A 19668-nucleotide genomic window follows, 5' to 3' on the forward strand; every position below is an offset into this window, starting at 1 on the left:
TTAACTTATAACTGTTTAGTCTTTTAGTGGCATTCAAAGGCCAGTTTAAGTGAGAAAAATCCACTTAACTGTAAGTGACCTATGGGAGGTACTTTAAAGTTAAAGGAGCTAAATCGCTAATATTTGGGACCTAGAAATTGACACAAATGGGTCTCAACGCATATAATATTGTAAAGTGAATGTATATAAACTGATTAACATTCAACCGTTTCTGTTTTTACTGTAATTTCTGATCAGCTATGTTCGGCGAAATACGCCAGAAGTCTCAACTGAATGGCAATCTTTAGCGTCTGGTTATTCCAGTCTACACCGATGATATTTATTGCGCATGCTCTCCAGATAAGAATATAGCGTCACCATTTGACATGACTTGTTGAATATGTCTAGTGGCGTTCTTTGAGTCCCTTGTTCAAAATGTACCAATGGTAAAATGTTTATTTTGTCTTGAATATTGGATATCAGAAGCCCATCTTTTCCCTGTAAGATCACAAGACCAATGTTGATTTGAATTGACAAATAATTCGTGTTTTCAATGTCGAAGATTTTTGATGATATTGAGTTAGAGACTTAGCTACTTTAAGTGAGATTATAATGACTTCTTATAACCGGAGTATACTATGTAGTAGCAGGCCCGTAATTGTAAATTTCAGAAAATATTAATACGGCCGCGAGAAGCAAGGCATGGTTTTATGTTTTGCAATTCATTCCCATATACAATGTACATATTTGAGGTTTTGATTGCTGCATGTTCTTGTCTTCGTTTGTATAAATTCACAAACATATGATGATGACTGCTGACCGAAGCGTGCAGCCATAGAGGTGTATATCAATATATACACCTCCATGCGTTCAACCAACGATTTACAATGTACCGTCATGGCCAGGCCTTGGGATTCCTAAGTTTAGGAACTGACACAATTTCTATGAATTGATAAACAACACCGAATGATTTGTTCAGTTTAACTTTAAAGTCAATAGCCCTGCATATTGCTAACATGTTATTTTCTATTCGTTATAATAACGTTTACAATATCCATCATTATACTGTCACTATTCGATAACTGCTATCGAAATCTATTGTTTTTGAAAAAAAAAACATCTATAGGAAAACAGCTGTTCCGGTAACGGATGCGTACCATCATAATTTATCATAAATTATAGTCATACTATTTTCGTGCGTTACAATGTAATATTTCGACAAACATTCTCCTAGTAATGACAACTAAGATTTTAATAGAATATAGTGGTGCTCTTAAGGAGACATAACTTGCGTGCGACGTGAGTAATTCGTGATTTTTGGCAGTGTAGGTTATTCATGCTTTTTGGCTAATGTTGGTATTCCATATTTTAAGTGTGCAGTTAAGTTTTTCACTGCGATCCATTCTTCAAATTCTCAATCTAATCTCCAAAGATGCTGCCCATACACTGATCAAGAATTGATTACTGCAATAGTCTTCTCTCGGGTGTCAATCAAAAACTTATTAATAAATTACAGCTAGTACAAAACACCGCAGCTCGAACTGTTTTTGAGTCCACCAGAAATCACATAACACCACTCCTGAAAGACCTTCATTGGCTTCCAACCCAAAGCAGGATTAAATTTAAACTTCTTTGTATAGCTTATAAATGCCTTAAGGGAACTGCGCCTATTTATCTAAGTAGCCTGCTAACAAACTTCAAACACAGGTACTTGAAGGGATTAAAATAAAACTTCTTACTACTGCTTGACTACATGTATTTTATTATAGTATATACTATAATAATATATAGTCAAGCAGTAGTAAGAAGATATACTATAATAATATAGTCAAGCAGTAGTAAGAAGTTTTAATTTAATCCCTTCAAGTGCCTGTGACTACAAACCACAAAGAACATTCAATTGCAGAATGGATATCTTTTAACTGTACCTACTTATAAACTTTAATCATTGAGACACGGAGCCTTCTCCTACATAATACCAATCCTATGGAACTCTCTGCCTTTAGGAATTAAGAATTTCAAAAGTTTGGAATCTTTCAAGTCTCAATTAAAGACATATCTATTTACTTTATCATACTAACTTCTTCCATTATATGTAGGCTATATGTGAAGAGCCATGAGCATACATGAATGGAATGTGCGCATTATAAATACACACTATTATTATTATTATATTAATTTAGCGGATATCATAAAGGGGATTAAAGTTGGTGGATAATAAAAAAATAAAATCTAAATTCAGAAGGTTAAGTATCTGGTTACCCAAAGTCGTTTGTATGGTCTACCGGCAGACATCGGTTGCCTGACAAGCCGCGCAACACAAGGGAAATAACTACAATATGCCGCACAGGTAAACTATTCTGGTTCTTTGATACTACCGCTTGACGCAGACCAAGAGCAGGGGACAACCCCAAGCATCCTTTTAAACGGTGGCCAACTGAGGAATGTGGCAAGGAGGCTGGTGAAAACCTACCCGGTAGACTCCAATAGTAGCTTCCAGGAGGAAATTGTTCATATGAATGAACCAGATGTGTGACTAAGTCACAAAATAGGTGACAATAAGGGGACCTTTATTGCATTGGGAATACTTCAAACCATTATAACAATGAAATGCAGTGTAGGCCTACATTTGGTTAGAGACTGACTTGTCACAAACTGTAGGGAGGCGTTGGTGGAGGTCGAGAGGCCCAAAGAAACGTGAAGCATAGGGGCTCCTGCCACCGGTTACTAGGGCACTGAATCCCACATCACTTAAAAAGGGTTTCATGACAAGTTTTTATGTTAAAAAATGAAAACAGTCTCATTAATTGCCGCATAAATATTTTACCCTGGTTACAGGAAAAAGCTCTACACATCTTTTTAAAATGAATTTAGAAATGTGGTATAGTCTCATTTCTCAAGTTTGTATCAAAAAAATCCCAATTATGTTTGGCACAATATAGCCCAATGTACCTACACTTAACGGTCCACGGCAAACAGTACCATGGACATGCCTGCCTTCAGAAAAGTGTCTACGGTGCTCTCTCCCAGAAAATTTGGGAAAATAGGGTTTGCACCTGAAACCAACGTGAAATTTCAATTTTGAGGCTGAATTTGCGATATTGGCGTATTATGATGTTTTGATATGAATATTATAAAAATTTGAAGGGAGGAATACATCTTTAACGTACCTATAATAATATATGATAAAAATGAAGAGTTTGGAATCGGGTTAGAGTGTGACCAATTCATTCGTTGGCGTCTATCAAATCTCACTCGGCATTATAGGCGCCAGGACAATTATATTATTGGCCCACCAATTTGTTCCCCTTGCCTCCCCCCTCGCTACTTACAGACCTGTTGTCTGAAGACCAAAATATTTATTTTGTATGGCCTTAGTTCAAATTTAATCTGAATAATCACAATTTATTGGGAATCATTTCTCTTCAGTTATGTATATCAATACATAATGTAATTTTTTGTATCTAGGATTTCAGCCTGTATGAAAAAAAAAATAAATACCAGCGGCTGCCATGCAGGATACGCCCACATTTTCGAGAGATGGATAGAGAACAAGCTAACAAGAAAGTGATTTTTCCTACAATCAAGGGCCATAATTCAGGAAATTACAATTCGATATGCGCATATATCGAAAGGAACTGAGATCTTTGTGTTATAAACTTACATTTCAAGTTTCAACAAAATCGGATAAAAATTGTGACCTCTATAGGGTCCACAACCTTGATATACCATATTTTACGCTATTTGAGAACGAACGGCGGACATTTTGTCTGTCAATTTTAGAGCGATTTTCACAAAATTCAAACTCAACTGTCCTTAGGGTGGAACGGTAATATAATAAGACGGTTTTTTAAATCGGATAAAAATTATGACCTCTAATGGGTCCACAAGCTAAAAACATGATTTTTCGTACAATCAGGGGCCATAATTCAGGAAGTTACGGTCCGATATGGGCAAATATTGAAAGGAACCGAGATCTTTGGGTTATAAACTTATATTTCAAGTTTCAACAAAATCGGATAAAAATTGTGACCTCTATAGGGTCCACAACCTTGATATACCATATTTTTACGCTATTTGAGAATGAACGGCGGCCATTTTGTCTGTCAATTTTGGGCCGATTTTCATGAAATTCAAACTCAGTCGTCCTTAGGGTGTAACGGTGATATAATAATACGTTTTTTTAAATCGGATAAAAATTATGACCTCTATAGGGTCCACAAGCTAAAAATGCGATTTTTCGTACAATCAGGGGCCATAATTCAGGAAATTACGGTCCGATATGCGCGAATATCGAAAGGAACCGAGATCTTTGGGTTATAAACTTACATTTCAAGTTTCAACAAAATCGGATAAAAATTGTGACCTCTACAGTGTTCACAAGCCAAAAACGTGATTTTTCGTACAATCAGGGGCCATAATCCATGAAGTTACGGTCTGATAGATGCCAATATCGAAAGGAACCGAGATCTTAGGGTGATAAACCTATATTTCAAGTTTCATTGAAATCGGATAAAAATTGTGACCTGTAGACTGTTCACAAACAATTGTGGACGGACAGGGGCGACGACAATATACGTCCACATGAAAATGTGGGCGTATAAAAAGTGTCAAATACTTTGAACAAGCAGCAGACAGGCTTAAAGTAGATATGTCTTCCTTTTATAATTACAGACAACCGACTAATCAATGGATTAAGACAAAGGTGACAACAATATACTTCCATATTATATTGGGTGGATACCCCTCCTTCCCCCCAAATAGTCAAACCAGCGGTTGCAGGGCAAGATACGTCCACATTTTGCAAGAGATGGATACAGACAGAACAAACTAAAAAAAAAATAAGCATTTTCTGGTAAAATCAGGGGCCATAATCCAGGAAGTTATGGTCTGAAATGTGCGAATATTGTAAGGGACCGAGATATTTGGTATATAAAGATATATATTTAAGTTTCATCAAAATCTGGTAAAAATTTTGATTTCTAGAGGGTCCACAACCTTGGTATTTGCATACAAGGAGTGGCCATTTTGTCGGGCCCTTTCAGTCCGATTTTCACAAAATTCGATTTTAACTGTCATTAGGGTGTAACTGTGATATGTTTACACGTTTTTTAAAATCGGATAAAAATTGTGACCTCTAGAGGGTCGATAAGCTAAAAACGTGATTTTTCGTAAAATCATATGCGCAAATATCGAAAGGAACTAAGATCTTTGGATTATAATATTACATTTCAAGTTTAATCAAAATCGGATAAAAAAATGTGGGTGTATAAAAACAAACTATACCTAGTTATATTCAGTTTATTATCATAGCCTATACATTACACCAGTTATACACACAGAATTCATTATACATACCAATCAAACAAAATTACTAATTAAATGTACACCATTTGGAAAGATAAATGTCAGTATATGACAGTCATTAAATATCATGTTTTAAAACTTTAACGAAACATCAACATTAATTTCACACAAATTGTTATCATTGTTTTGTAAGAATAAATCATAATTTAAAATGAGTTGGATGATAATGTTTAACAACCATACTATAAATGAATACATGTATATATATATATATATATTTCATACCTTTGTTACAAGAATCACAGCCATTGCTAATATGAGAACCCCTATTCACACAAACAGGATTTGGTAATAAGTCGTAATCTAACATGGAACAATGCATGTACATATGCATTTTGAAAGTGACGTGCGGTATAATACATAATTTAGCTGTGTGCTTATGTAAGAGTTAAATTATGCAAATAAGACTGAAATGAAGGGCTATAGTGTAAACCAAAATGGCAGTTACCCTTTCTAGGTATTGTGAATGGCTTCGTAGTTCGTACATTACATACATAGTAACTGTTTCACTAGTTCTCATCCGGTTACATTTTTGTATAGACATTCTGTAATTTAAATAGAAAGAAACCCTGCTCTTTAACAAAGCAATATAACAAAGAGTAGTCAACCCAAAATCTTTTAAGAAGCGATTATAAAAAATTATGTTCCATTCACACATGTTAATTAGCAGATAGCTGACATTATTATTACAATTAATATTTTTCAAGGAAAAAAACAAATAACCGATACCATTTTGGGACTAGAAACTTTAAAATGTAGACTATAATATTTATTTAGATATGATTAAATAAAACATAAATACTTATATTCACTCTCATAACAGGTGATCAAATGCTTACTAATTGCAAAGGGTTGGGTGAGCAAATATAGGATAGTTGGGAAAGAAAGCACTATATAATTTAGAAGTTTAGATCTATTTTACTAATATAATCTAATTACTCCACAAGAAAGAGTAATATTTATACTACTTTTAATTTTGATCTATGCATATTTGTTGTATCTAAAGTTTAAGATTTTCGTGTAGCTCTGGATTAATCTCATAGACTATGTTTAATAAACTTGTCAATGCAGACTCCTTATTCCTCTTAACACTTTCACTTAAGTCATGGATCTTTTGTTTGGTGCTTATTTCTATTTTGGTTTCCATATCACCTCTTGACCCCAAGACCTGAAAAAAGAAAAGGAAAGATATTTTGCTCAATTAAAATTAATATTTAACAAAATCCATACTGAACAATATACATGAAGATAGTAGATTTCCATACCACTACCAATATGTACATTTATTACTGATTAAAACATTTGTAAAATTATTGATTATAGTTATCTGCAGGTAAATGTTACATTGTTATGCACACAAGAAATGCTGTAACAAAATACTCACTGCCATCAATAAAAATAAACAGTTTAAAATGCCGTACTTGGAGAAATAACTACACTACTGCTAGCATAAATTGGTCTGCATTTATTTTACTGACGCGAGCGAATTATGCTTGCCATTTTACTGTGTGTATATTAATTCAGTACCTTTGCTTCATAATCTTTATATTGTCTTTCTCTCTCGGTTTTATATGTATTGATTTCTGTATCAGCTTCTTTCTTGGCTTGCTTTAGTCGGTTAGCCTTTCCTTAAAAAAAATAAATATATAAATGATCGGTAAAATTTACATAATATTCGGTAATGGGACACTGCCTTGCTATTTCTGTTCTGGTAACTCTTATTATTGCAAATCTTATTAAAGGTCACAGGGGAAACAGTGCTGTTCTGTCTTTCCTAAATAATTACATTATTTTTCTGGAATTTTTCACATTCTATAAAACAATTGAAAATTTGAAATGTTCATTAGGCCTACTAAATTAGTTCATCCATTTCTTTTCTCAGGCAATATAACAATTGTAGTTCTTTATTATACAAAGGATCATTAATAAATAATTACTAAGAACACAAATACTTTTTATAAAATAATTCACCTTCCCTATGCTAGGCCTAATAAAATTGAAAGTCAAATAGGACGTATGAATTATAATCGCCACAAGTGCAGGAAGATGCCTGAGTTGTCAAGTGACTGACATGAAATACCTTCATGTTCATTTGGACAAAATAATTCAACGTAGATTTTTGCCAATAATACAATTTTAGCATCAATGTGATAGTCAAATAACTGAATTCTTCTATAATAAATAGACTCACTCCTTCTTGCATCGGATACTTTTTCGGCAGCTTTCTTTTCTGCGGCTAAGAGTTGCTGAATACCCTGTGTCTGACTCGCCATTTTGAGGATTCTTATATCATGTGACTTTTATGTCAAACATACAAAGCCAACTTATATCACTATACTAGAGTTTCGTATTACTATACATTTAGTTTTAGTTATTTAATTTATTTATCTAAAGGTGGATGAATTGATAATGGTTACATTTCGGAAAATTGTATTTAAATTAGAAATATTTATGCGAAAAGTTGGAAAGCGGAGGAGCCCATAAAGTCATGACGTATTTCGCAAAGCGTTCGCCGCTTTTCTTCCAAGAATGCCGGAGATTCCCTAAATTCTTCAGGAAATGACTTCAGTTTCTTAGAACCAATACTAGATCACACTTTCAATATCTAAGAGTACTAAAAAGGACATACTTCTTTCGGTCTCAATAAATATTTCGTTCTAATATGAAGCGAAAGTAAAGCGAGCCTTCACTAGAAATCGATTTCAAAAAATTGTGATCATTGAAATCAAGAAATAATTAAGAAAAGCTGTGTTCTTATTAGTTTCGAAGACATAACTTTCGTAAAAAAAAAAATGTCAGCTAATACCGTCAGTGATTTAGAAAGATCAAGAAGGTTTATATGTTATGGTTCAGATTCTGGTTTACTTACTGTTGGAAATGTGCCTCCATCACGAGAAAAAGCATCATCAATTGGTCGTCTGATAGATGATGGAAAAGGCGAAGAGGTAGTGAAACAAATAAGTACCTGTTTTGGAGAAAATAAATACAATTACAAACCGCCTTTAATCTTTGCCCTGGCATATTGCTTTAAATCTACCGATAATAAAACAAAACAGGCAGCATGCAAAGCATTTGCAGATATATGTTTGGAACCAACAGATTTATTTCACTTTGTTGAATACTCCAAACAGATGTCAGATCAACACAAGGGATGGGGGCGATCTTTACGGACACTTATCAGCAACTGGTACAATCGTAAAGAACCAATAGAACTGTTGGATTTGGTAACAAGATTTAAATCTGGTTGTTCATGGTCACATGTTGATGTTTTGCGACTTAGTCATACCAACCCAGCCAAAGATGGTAGGTTTTCATGGAAAAGAAGACAATTGTAGCACATATAACTTTTTTGAAAAGTTTAAGTTAATTGTGATTAAAAATTATGTAATCTTAATGGTATTTTAAAGTCAAAATTCACAGGAAACTGCTGAATTCAGACTTAATTCCAGTCACAGGCTTTTCTGTTATTGAGGTTTAGGCCTACCACTGTAATGGTGAAAAAAATCCAAATTTGGGCGGAATTGAGGAAACCTGGGATCACAAAGGGTCGACTGTCATGTAACTTAATCTAATTTTATTAAATTGTTTTTTTCAGAAACAGCCATTATCATAAAATATTTGATGAAAGGTTTAGCTGATGCTAAAAAATTGGCAACTGAAAAAAAATGTCCTTTAGCTGACCAAATTATTAAATATATTGAGGCAGTTGACATAGTAAAACACTCAACAGATGAACATCAGATTTCTTGTCTTATTGAACAGTTTAATCTGAAGAAAGAACATGTCCCTACTAAAATGCAAAACTCGTGTGAAGTAAGTACTTTGGACACATTTGAGAAGGTTGTAGTCCCCCACCATAGTTTGTTTGTGGACATTGTGGACACTCTACAGGACACAATTCTTATCCGATTTTAACGAAACTTGAAATATAGGTGTATCTCCAAAAGGTCTGGGCTGCTTTCGATATTGGCATGTATCGGATCGAAACTTCATGGATTATGGCCCCTGTTTGTACGAAAAATCACGTTTTCGGCTTGTGGACCCTATAGAGGTCACAATTTTTATCTGATTTTGTTGAAACTTGAAATGTATGTTTATAACCCAAAGATCTCGGTTCCTTTCGATATTCGCACATATCGGACTGTAACTTCCTGAATTATGGCCCGATTGTACGAAAAATCGCGTTTTTAGCTTGTGGACCCTATAGAGGTCAAAATTTTTATCCGATATAAAAAAACGTATTATTATATCACCGTTACACCATAAGGACGACTGAGTTCAAATTTCGTGAAAATCGGCCCAAAATTGACAGACAAAATGGCCGCCGTTCGTTCTCAGATAGCGTAAAAATATGGTATATCAAGGTTGTGGACCCTATAGAGGTCACAATTTTTATCCGATTTTGTTGAAACTTGAAATATAAGTTTATAACCCAAAGATCTCGGTTCCTTTTGATATTTGCGCATATCGGACCGTAACTTCCTGAATTATGGCCCCTGATTGTACGAAAAATCACGTTTTTAGCTTGTGGACCCTATAGAGGTCATAATTTTTATCCGATTTAAAAAATCGTATAATTATATCACCGTTATACCCTAAGGACGGCTGAGTTCGAATTTCGTGAAAATCGGCCCAAAACTGACAGACAAAATGGCCGCCCTTCGTTCTCAAATAGCATAAAAATATGGTATATCAAGGTTCAGGACCCTATAGAGGTCACAATTTTTATCCAATTTTGTTGAAACTGGAAATGTAAGTTTATAACACAAAGATCTCAGTTCCTTTGGACATTCGCGCATATCGGACCATAACTTCCTGAATTATGCCCCCTGATTGTACGAAAAATCGCGTTTTTAGCTTGTGGACCGTATAGAGGTCATAATTTTTATCTGATTTAAAAAAACGTATTATTATATCACCGTTAAACCCTAAGAAGGGCTGAGTTCGAATTTCGTGAAAATCGGCCCAAAACTGACAGACAGAATGGCCACCGTTCGTTCTCAAATAGCGTAAAAATATGGTATATCAAGGTTGTGGACCCAATAGAGGTCACAATTTTTATCCGATTTTGTTGAAACTTGAAATGTAAGTTTATAACCGAAAGATCTCAGTTCCTTTCGATATTCGTGCATATCGGACCGTAACTTCCTGAATTATGGCCCCTGATTGTACGGAAAATCGCGTTTTTAGCTTGTGGACCCTATAGAGGTCATAATTTTTATCCGATTTAAAAAAACGTATTATAATATCACCGTTACATCCTAAGGACGGCTAAGTTCGAATTTCGTGAAATTCAGCCCAAAATTGACAGACAAAATGGCCGCCCTTCGTTCTCAAATAGCGTAAAAACATGGTATATCAAGGTATAACTTCCTGAATTATGCCCCCTGATTGTACGAAAAATCGCGTTTTTAGCTTGGGCTGACCTTAAAAATATCTTTGTTTCGCCTAACGCGACCGACTAACTAAAACCACCCCCGACTTAAATTATTTTATTGCACTTTTCCACGATCTTTTTATTTTATTTTGTGTGTCAACCTGAAATATATCATGAGAGTTATTTCCCTATACTATGGCTATGGTTTGATTCATTATTGAAACTGGTTGATCAAGACGAAAGCGTCATAGGTGTCGCTTCTCAACAAAATGGTTGCAGACGAATACACGTCCATTCCCACGAAATAATTCTGCCTCTATGTCTGTGGTGCGTAGTTTTAAACATGACGACGATATTTTCAATATCCGTTTTCGAGAAAAATGAAAGCACAACGCGCACTATCGTTAAAAACGTGTTGAAGGAGTTTCACACTTCAAGTTCGTGGCTAATCGTGTGCGAGTCGGGCATCACGAAAAATCCCGATGTCATTGATTTGTTTGCCAATAAAGAAGACGAATGTTTCCACCCGGAAAATTATTAAGCTGTCAAATTAGCTCTTAAGTTTAATAAAAACTTTCAGTTCGTTACTTTTTACGTCAGACCCCAAATTCATTAAACAAAATTAATGAATCTGTAGTATACAGCTAATAAGTTTTCTGTATTGATTTCTCTGACTTTAAAAAAAAATCTGAAAAAAAAACCGACCTACCGACCCTTCTCCTCGATTGTGGGTCGGGTTTGGTGAAACAAAGATATTTTTAAGGTCAGCCTTGTGGACCCTATAGAGGTCATAATTTTTATCTGATTTAAAAAAACGTATTATTATATCACCGTTAAACCCTAAGAAGGGCTGAGTTCGAATTTCGTGAAAATCGGCCCAAAACTGACAGACAAAATGGCCACCGTTCGTTCTCAGATAGCGTAAAAATATGGTATATCAAGGTTGTGGACCCTATAGAGGTCACAATTTTTATCTGATTTTGTTAAAACTTGAAATGTAAGTTTATAACCGAAAGATCTCAGTTCCTTTCGATATTCGCGCATATCGGACCATAACTTCCTGAATTATGGCCCCTGATTGTACGGAAAATCGCGTTTTTAGCTTGTGGACCCTATAGAGGTCATAATTTTTATCCGATTTAAAAAATCTTATTATTATATCACCGTTACAACATAAGGACGGCTCAGTTCGAATTTCGTGAAATTCAGCCCAAAATTGACAGACAAAATGGCCGCCCTTCGTTCTCAAATAGCGTAAAAACATGGTATATCAAGGTATAACTTCCTGAATTATGCCCCCTGATTGTACGAAAAATCGCGTTTTTAGCTTGTGGACCCTATAGAGGTCATAATTTTTATCTGATTTAAAAAAACGTATTATTATATCACCGTTAAACCCTAAGAAGGGCCGAGTTCGAATTTCGTGAAAATCGGCCCAAAACTGACAGACAAAATGGCCACCGTTCGTTCTCAAATAGCGTAAAAATATGGTATATCAAGGTTGTGGACCCTATAGAGGTCACAATTTTTATCTGATTTTGTTGAAACTTGAAATCTAAGTTTATAACCCAAAGATCTTGGTTCCTTTCGATATTCGCGCATATCGGACCATAACTTCCTGAATTATGGCCCCTGATTGTACGAAAAATCGCGTTTTTAGCTTGTGGACCCTATAGAGGTCATAATTTTTATCCGATTTAAAAAAACGTATTATTATATCACCGTTACATCCTAAGGACGGCTAAGTTCGAATTTCGTGAAAATCGGCCCAAAACTGACAGACAAAATGGCCACCCCTCATTCTCAAATAGCTTAAAAATATGGTATATCAAGGTTGTGGACCCTATAGAGGTCACAATTTTTATCTGATTTTGTTGAAACTTGAAATGTAAGTTTATAATCCAGAGATTTCAGTTCCTTTCGATATTTGCGCATATCGAATTGTAATTTCCTGAATTATGGCCGTTGATTGTAGGAAAAATCACTTTCTTTTTAGCTTGTTCTCTATCCATCTCTCTAAAATGTGGGTGTATTCTGCCTGGCAGCCGCTGGTTTTCTTCGCGGCTCAAACAATTTGCAAATCGAAAGTAAGATTTCATACTCGGCATACGCAGACACTCATAAACATTGAAATAAGTAAGAAATTATGAGTATATAAACTTTTGATGTGATTTTGTTCAAGAATTTCACGTTTCCAAATTATCCGACGAATAGTATTCGGATAGCAAACAAAAGTATTCGGCTCACAAATCTCGATCTGATTTTCTACACTATTGATAATGACCCGCGTCCTGGAAGCCAATCAACAGCAACCATTCCAGAAAACCTTATCTGGACGCATGACATGGTGATGGCTGATCGACGATTGACCACTCAACATATTGCCAGTGTTGTGGGCATTCCTTCACGGGGGGTTGAGCACATTATCACCAACGAGTCAGGAATGAAAAAAGTTTCTGCAAGATGGGTGCCAAACCTCTTGACTGTCGACGATCAGAAACGTATCAGGTTCCTGACGTCCCGTGACAATCTGAGCCGTTTTGAAGCAGATCTTGATAATTGTTTGACCAGATTTGTAATGAGATCTGTTTCCAAAAATGAAAAAGGAACTAGCCGGTTGTCATTTTCCTAGTAATGATGACGTTATGTCGGCTGTGAATGACTTTTTTTAGGATGGCTGAAGAAAATTTATTCCTGACCAGCATCCAGGTCTTGCAACATCGTTGGCAAAAGTGTGTACACCCTGACGGGGACTATGTAAAAAATAAATGGAAACCATCAACTTTGTATAGGTCTTTCACATAATATATATCGGCTTCAAACTTTTCAGCCAGCACTTGTATATACTGTGACATGAGGGAATCATCAAGTCGGGAAATAATGTACCTGTCACTGACAATGTTGGGCACAAATTCAGGCTTTGTTAGGCACTATCCCTCTGGTACCTGTAATTTTGTCCAGCCCAGGTTTGTCTATTTTCTCAAATTTTGTTGATATATTTGATACAGGTCCGACACAAAGTTAAAAATGTCAGGTTCAACTTCAGTAGTGTATGACATTTTGTCAGGTAGAACTAATATCATTATTTCCATGGCTTAGGATCATGAATAGTTGGTTCAGAATTTTGTCTTTTGTTTATGCTATGTTAGGCTATATTTCATATTTCTTTTTTTAGATCTGGTCAGCCTTATTGAACAATATTTCGATAGTAGATGTTCTACTAAATGTCAGTAAGTTGGCAGGACTTGGTGTTTTAAATAATGGACATCATTTACTCCCAGCTCTTATAGCAAGATTAAGTGATGAGAATGTATTAAAAGAATATGGGTATGTTATAATCTGCTCTTCAATATAAAAATATAGGTTCAAATCCTTAGGATTATTTCAAGTGTAGAAATAGAAATTATCATGTTTGTCTATCAAAATGACTGATATTGTTTGTATCATACAATCCTTTAAGTATCTACTTAAAATAACCAAAGGCTCCTCTCGTAATCTAAAATCTAAAATCCAAACTATGCAGATTAATACCAAATAAAACAGAGATTTAATTTCATATGGCATAACATTTTTGTCTGTTCAATATATTTGAAACCCTAATAGGAATCCTATTGAAATTGTTTTTTTTTTCCAGTGTTGCTCCTATATCAGTGCTTATTGCTTTAAGGAATTATGAACAAGGTAAAGGTAAATTGAAGTGGCCTAGAAATGAGATTGTTGCTAATGCATTAAATACAGCTTTCTATAAAGCTATTAAGGTATACAACTTCATTTATATTCCATATCTATTACTTTCAGTACTTGATAAGTAGAATTTTTTTCGTCTTTGACTCTCAGTTACAGTTACTCACAATCCATTGTATAATCTATATTAAATTAAGGATTTAGCACAGCAAACATTTACCTACTGACACCTTTTATTTGAGATTAAAGGAAATGAGAATGTATCGTTTGTTCGTATCTTTTGTTTTACAGAATAATGTAATACCAACAAAGAAGAGAATTTTAATAGCTATTAAGATAGGGTATGGCTTAACAATCAGTTCCGTACGTGGTACGTTAACTTTATCATCAATGATAGCAGCCGCTGGAGTAGCAACAATGTTTGTGCAGTCTGAAGAAACTGCATCTCTGGTATATTTTTCATCGGCAGTCAAGCCATTAGTAACAAATAAACAGATGGATATAGAAAAGACTTGTGATGCCATTGCTCAGGCGGCTTTACCTGTAAGTATTGTATGGGAATGTCTTAATTAGAGCAGGAATAGCCTTATTAGGAACAACTCAGGATTTAATGATCCAGGTATAAAAAAGTCAAAAATTTGAAGACAATATAGGTTGCCAGGCAATACAATATGCCGACAGCAGCTAAACTGTTTGAGCATTCTCGAAAGGTTGTCACATATTGGGTGCATTTACAAGACACTAAAAACTGATCAAGAGTAATAAACAATGAAGTAAATATCAGAAATGATTAATCAGAAATCCTTGGAAATCTATAGGATTCTTCGTCTAGAACATCCAGAAGATTTTTAAATTGATCAAGGGCGATAACTGTAGCTAGCAGTAATCATTGAAAATCTATATGCTTCTTCGTCTCATGAACATGAACAAGGTGTATAAATTTCAAATCAGTCGGATGATAACTATAGCCGCTAGAGCATCAAAAAGATTTTTATACGCCCACATTGAAATGTGGTCTTATATTGTCACATTTGCTTGTGAATGCTCTAGAGGCTAAAGTTAATATCAATTAGAGGCTAAAGTTAATATCCGAATGACTTTAAATTTATACACAGTGTTTAAGGTCATGAGACTAAGAATCCTTTTGATTTTCAGCGATTTCCAATAATTACTGCAAGAGTTATAGCCAGTCGTTGTTTTTTGTATTTTAGAGGAGAGCCGAAAAAAGCTCCCCTTAATGAACAAATTGAAAAAATCGCTCCCCTAACAAAGCTCTCCCAGTTTCGATAAAAAGAGTGATTTAGAAATTATGGAGAATGATCTGATATTAAGGAGAGTGATTAGTTGTTTGTATGGGAAATGGGTCTGAAGATCAATAACTGCGTGTAAGGGGTCATTCTTGGTTACATATAAATGATAATAAACATCGTCTGCTAAATAATAGCACTCGTAGTCGTACGGTCAAGTCAAACTTCTACTGTCGTCTATAACTACAGTACATACGTATTCCAATAGAAATACTTGTCGACATTTCTAAATATATATAGCTTGTATAAAGTTTGTTTAAAAACATAACCCCTATTCAAAATATAATCATAAACGCTTGAAAATTCCATCAAAATATAATCTATTTCTTCCGGAATTATTCTCATTGGAAATTTTCACTTGCCATCTCTCGTAATTTCTCGCGAGAGTTCTACTTTTCATTTCAGTTAAATTAACCAATGGTGCACAGGCGCCATCTATTTTTAGCAACATATTCATCGGAATTTTATTACCTTGTGCGATCACATTATACCTAATACACCAAATAAATGTTCACAATGACAGCATAGTGGCGCTCGGAATGTGAGTCTTTCACACTCTTTTGAAAAAAAACCCAAATACATGTCCATGATTTACAAATATGGAGAGCGATTTTCAATTCTAAGGCGAGGGAGAAAAACCTCCCCTCGGTCGACATTTGGGTGCGCGACAGGCGCTCGAGAGCAATCGCGCGCCTCAAAAAACAATGACTGTATAGCCCTTGATCACTTTGAAAAATCTTGTGGACGCTCTAGAGGCTAAAGTTAATATCCGATTAACTTTAAATTTATACACAGTGTTTAAGGTCATCAGACAAAGAAGTCGATTTCCGATAATTACTGCCAGAGTTATGGCCCTTGATCACTTTGAAAAATCGTGTGGATGATTTAGAGACCATAGTATATTGATTTTCAATGAATTTTGATGACTTGAACAGCTAAATCTATGATATTAAATGTTTTGCATACTAAACTTTAGCATGGGCCAAAAAAATTCTAATGATTTTCTGATAATTACTTAATGAGATTAATCAGATTTTAGTGTATCATAAATGTTTCATTACCGACAAAAGTAAAAATATGTGACAACTCTTGTTGACTACCCGTACGATTTATCTGCTGTGGGCACATGTTTCATTGCCTGGCAACCTATCTTTGTTACATGTATTTGTGTTTTTAATATCAGTCCATCATGTTCATTCTATAATATATTTCAGGAAATACCTGTTCTGGCTTGTGATGTGTCTGCACCAATACGTTGGGCTCAAGAAACAAAACAAAGCTATGATGCTTTTATAATACTCACAGATAGCAAAGATTCAACAGGGGTGATAACTCCATCATCAGCTCTACAGAAATATCGCCAAGAAATGAAACTGCCTAAATCCAAGTAAGTTCTTTATTGAAATGATAAAAAAAAAACCTGAATAAAAAACACAAAACCATCCAAAATGAAATTAAATGGGGTTTAACGTTGTATTTTCCTGCACTGACTGGGATAATGAAGACAGGCATACAGTGTGCTATGAGGGATGATAGTTTGCCCAGACAGTGGTGCTATGGTCTACTTTCATTTGGAATTCCAATTTACAAGGGTTCTTTTGCATGCAATCCAGTGTGTACCTAGGACCTTGTTTTTTTTCCATATCATCCATAAGACTAGTCACTGTTCCTCGCCAGTCCAGCACCAATGACAAGGGGAAACAACACCGGAAAATCCGGATAAAATTTCTCGGCCAACACCAAGACCTAATTATCGAGCTAGCGCAATACACACTGCGGATCCTTTAATCATCCAACTTCTGTTATCCAAAAATTGGTTGTGTTTATTTATTCAATTATATGCTGTCAAATATACACCTGTGTTTATTTATTCAATTATATGCGATCAAATATACACCTATATGTATATTTTTCTTTTAGATTAGTCATATGTGGATTGACAGCGAAGCATCTTCGCTTTGCCGACCCTAATGATTCAGGAATGCTGGATATCGCAGGATTTGATGCCATGGTGCCTAAAACTATTTCTAATTTCCTTAGTGATAATTGAGAATTAGCAATATTTTTGATGAGTGTGATAATTAGTAAATTTGTTATTACCTTTCAATTGCTCATGCTTTATGAACTGCAAAGTGTGCATGAGTGGTATGCTTAAAGTTTTTGGAGCAAAAAGACTTGTTCATTGTGATATGCTTTCACCATAGCAGTGTTTTTAAATGGACAGTGCCAAGAATTTTCATTTTTCAACCACACACAAGAGATCCAATTTTTACTGCATTATGCAAAAAAGTTACCCAATTTACCAATTGGTTTAAATATAAAACTTTTTTTTATACAAAATGTGGTTGTGTTAATGGATGAGATTAAATGTACAAATTTTAAATGGATTAGAAAGGTAATAGAGATTAGTTTGAATATTGGTAATAAAATGGATCATTAGGGCCTTTAATGTGATAAAAATTTGGCACCGAACCTTTAAATTTGTTAAAATGAAGAATATTACATTTCCATGAATTTATGAGAGAGAGTTGAAAACAAAAGTTTTTTTTGTTTTTACTGAAATCTTATTTTCGATTATTTTTAATAAGTTTACTGACCAATCCTAAATAAATTCCAAGTTTTATGAAGAAGTTTTGAAAGTGAAGTCGGCACCATGTATATTTAATATTATATCTGTGGCTATTATAATTGTTTGTGTTTTAATTTCAAGTCAATATTACTATAATATGTTAGCCTATTTACAACTAACATTTATTATAATCTGATTGTTACAAGTTTAGTTAATGATTTATTTGTACCAGTAGGTATTAAGCTGCTTATTTAATGATAAGGGTTTGTAATAGCAAAATGAAACAAACGCCTTGATTTGGGTCAAACTTGTTGATTTAATTAGATTTTAAGGGTTGATTTGTTTTGATTTCTGTAATGTAGATGCAGCCAGGGTTCAGATACAACCAATGTTGTGTGCCACTGTTGACACAGAGAACTAGAATTGAAACTAAACTTAAGATACAAGTCAACCTCCACTTTATCTTTCGAAACAAAGATTTAAATTCATAAAGTTTTCTCCATCACTTATCAAAATAACATTTCAGATCAACCCAATTCAATAATTTATTTGAGCTAAATTGAAGAGGTTTAGCCCAGTTTAGCCAGTGTAAGATAAGAATTGTGACAGTTAATTGATTTGATAAATCCAAATTTGTTATTCCAAGCAATAAAAAGTACAAGAAGAAATGTTTAAAACAAGATTCACATATCTCTAAATGTCCGAATGAGTAGATTCCAAGATGACTATTCCAAGATGACTATCTCAGTTTAAGAGGACACGGCTGTCTGTTTTATTTATGTTTTTTAAAAATTACTTTCTATTTCATCCTCGTTACTCTAATGAAAGAGAGTGAAGGAAGTCTTACGGAAGATTTCATGTAAATTCTGCACAAGGTGCTAGAGATTGGTTTATTAATTTGAATCACTTGATTTCTATAATACCCATGTCCCATACCGGACAGACTGTATTATATGATATCTCCTGGAATCAGTCATTCTGATTACTATCTCATTTTAAAAATCACTGATTACCGGTACTAAAAATGTCATACTTGTTTTTTATATCTAATTTTTTTACTTAATCTATTTATGATATAAAAAAAACCTCTTATATATTGTGATACTCATAAGATATTGAAAAATACAATTTTGTAAATTGGAAGATTATTCCTTAAATATATAAATGATGATTTTGGTTTAAATAACAGATCTTATTATAGTCTGTATTCTTATGTTTGGTAACAATAAACAGCTTATGCTTAATAAAAGTGTTATTGTTAAAATATCCATATAAATATGCATACAAGTTGCATGTTTTTAAACAGTCCTCCTCATCTTTAAAGAGACTATGTCGCATTGTCTGTCAGTGCTTTTTGATATTGATACTCAATGGTGGGTGAAATA

At 34.3% G+C, this 19668-nt stretch overlaps 2 protein-coding genes across 2 annotated transcripts; one reads left to right on the forward strand and one right to left on the reverse strand.

Moving 5' to 3' along the window:
* Positions 1–5264: 5264 nt before the first annotated feature.
* Positions 5265–7694, reverse strand: LOC126825446 (V-type proton ATPase subunit G). Its single transcript, XM_050555123.1, has 3 exons — positions 7538–7694; positions 6874–6974; positions 5265–6514 (listed from the first exon to the last, which is right to left on the reverse strand). The coding sequence occupies exons 1-3, from the start codon at positions 7617–7619 to the stop codon at positions 6347–6349; spliced, it is 351 nt and encodes a 116-aa protein (XP_050411080.1). The 5' UTR covers positions 7620–7694; the 3' UTR covers positions 5265–6346.
* A 113-nt stretch (positions 7695–7807) lies between these two features.
* Positions 7808–19532, forward strand: LOC126825325 (RNA-binding protein RO60). Its single transcript, XM_050554923.2, has 7 exons — positions 7808–8649; positions 8942–9159; positions 13899–14050; positions 14358–14481; positions 14699–14950; positions 16929–17101; positions 17635–19532. Exons 1-7 carry the CDS (start codon positions 8139–8141, stop codon positions 17762–17764), a joined length of 1560 nt encoding a protein of 519 aa, XP_050410880.2. The 5' UTR covers positions 7808–8138; the 3' UTR covers positions 17765–19532.
* Positions 19533–19668: the final 136 nt, after the last annotated feature.

This window comes from Patella vulgata, chromosome 1, assembly GCF_932274485.2.
Source record: "Patella vulgata chromosome 1, xgPatVulg1.2, whole genome shotgun sequence".
Taxonomy (NCBI): domain Eukaryota; kingdom Metazoa; phylum Mollusca; class Gastropoda; family Patellidae; genus Patella; species Patella vulgata.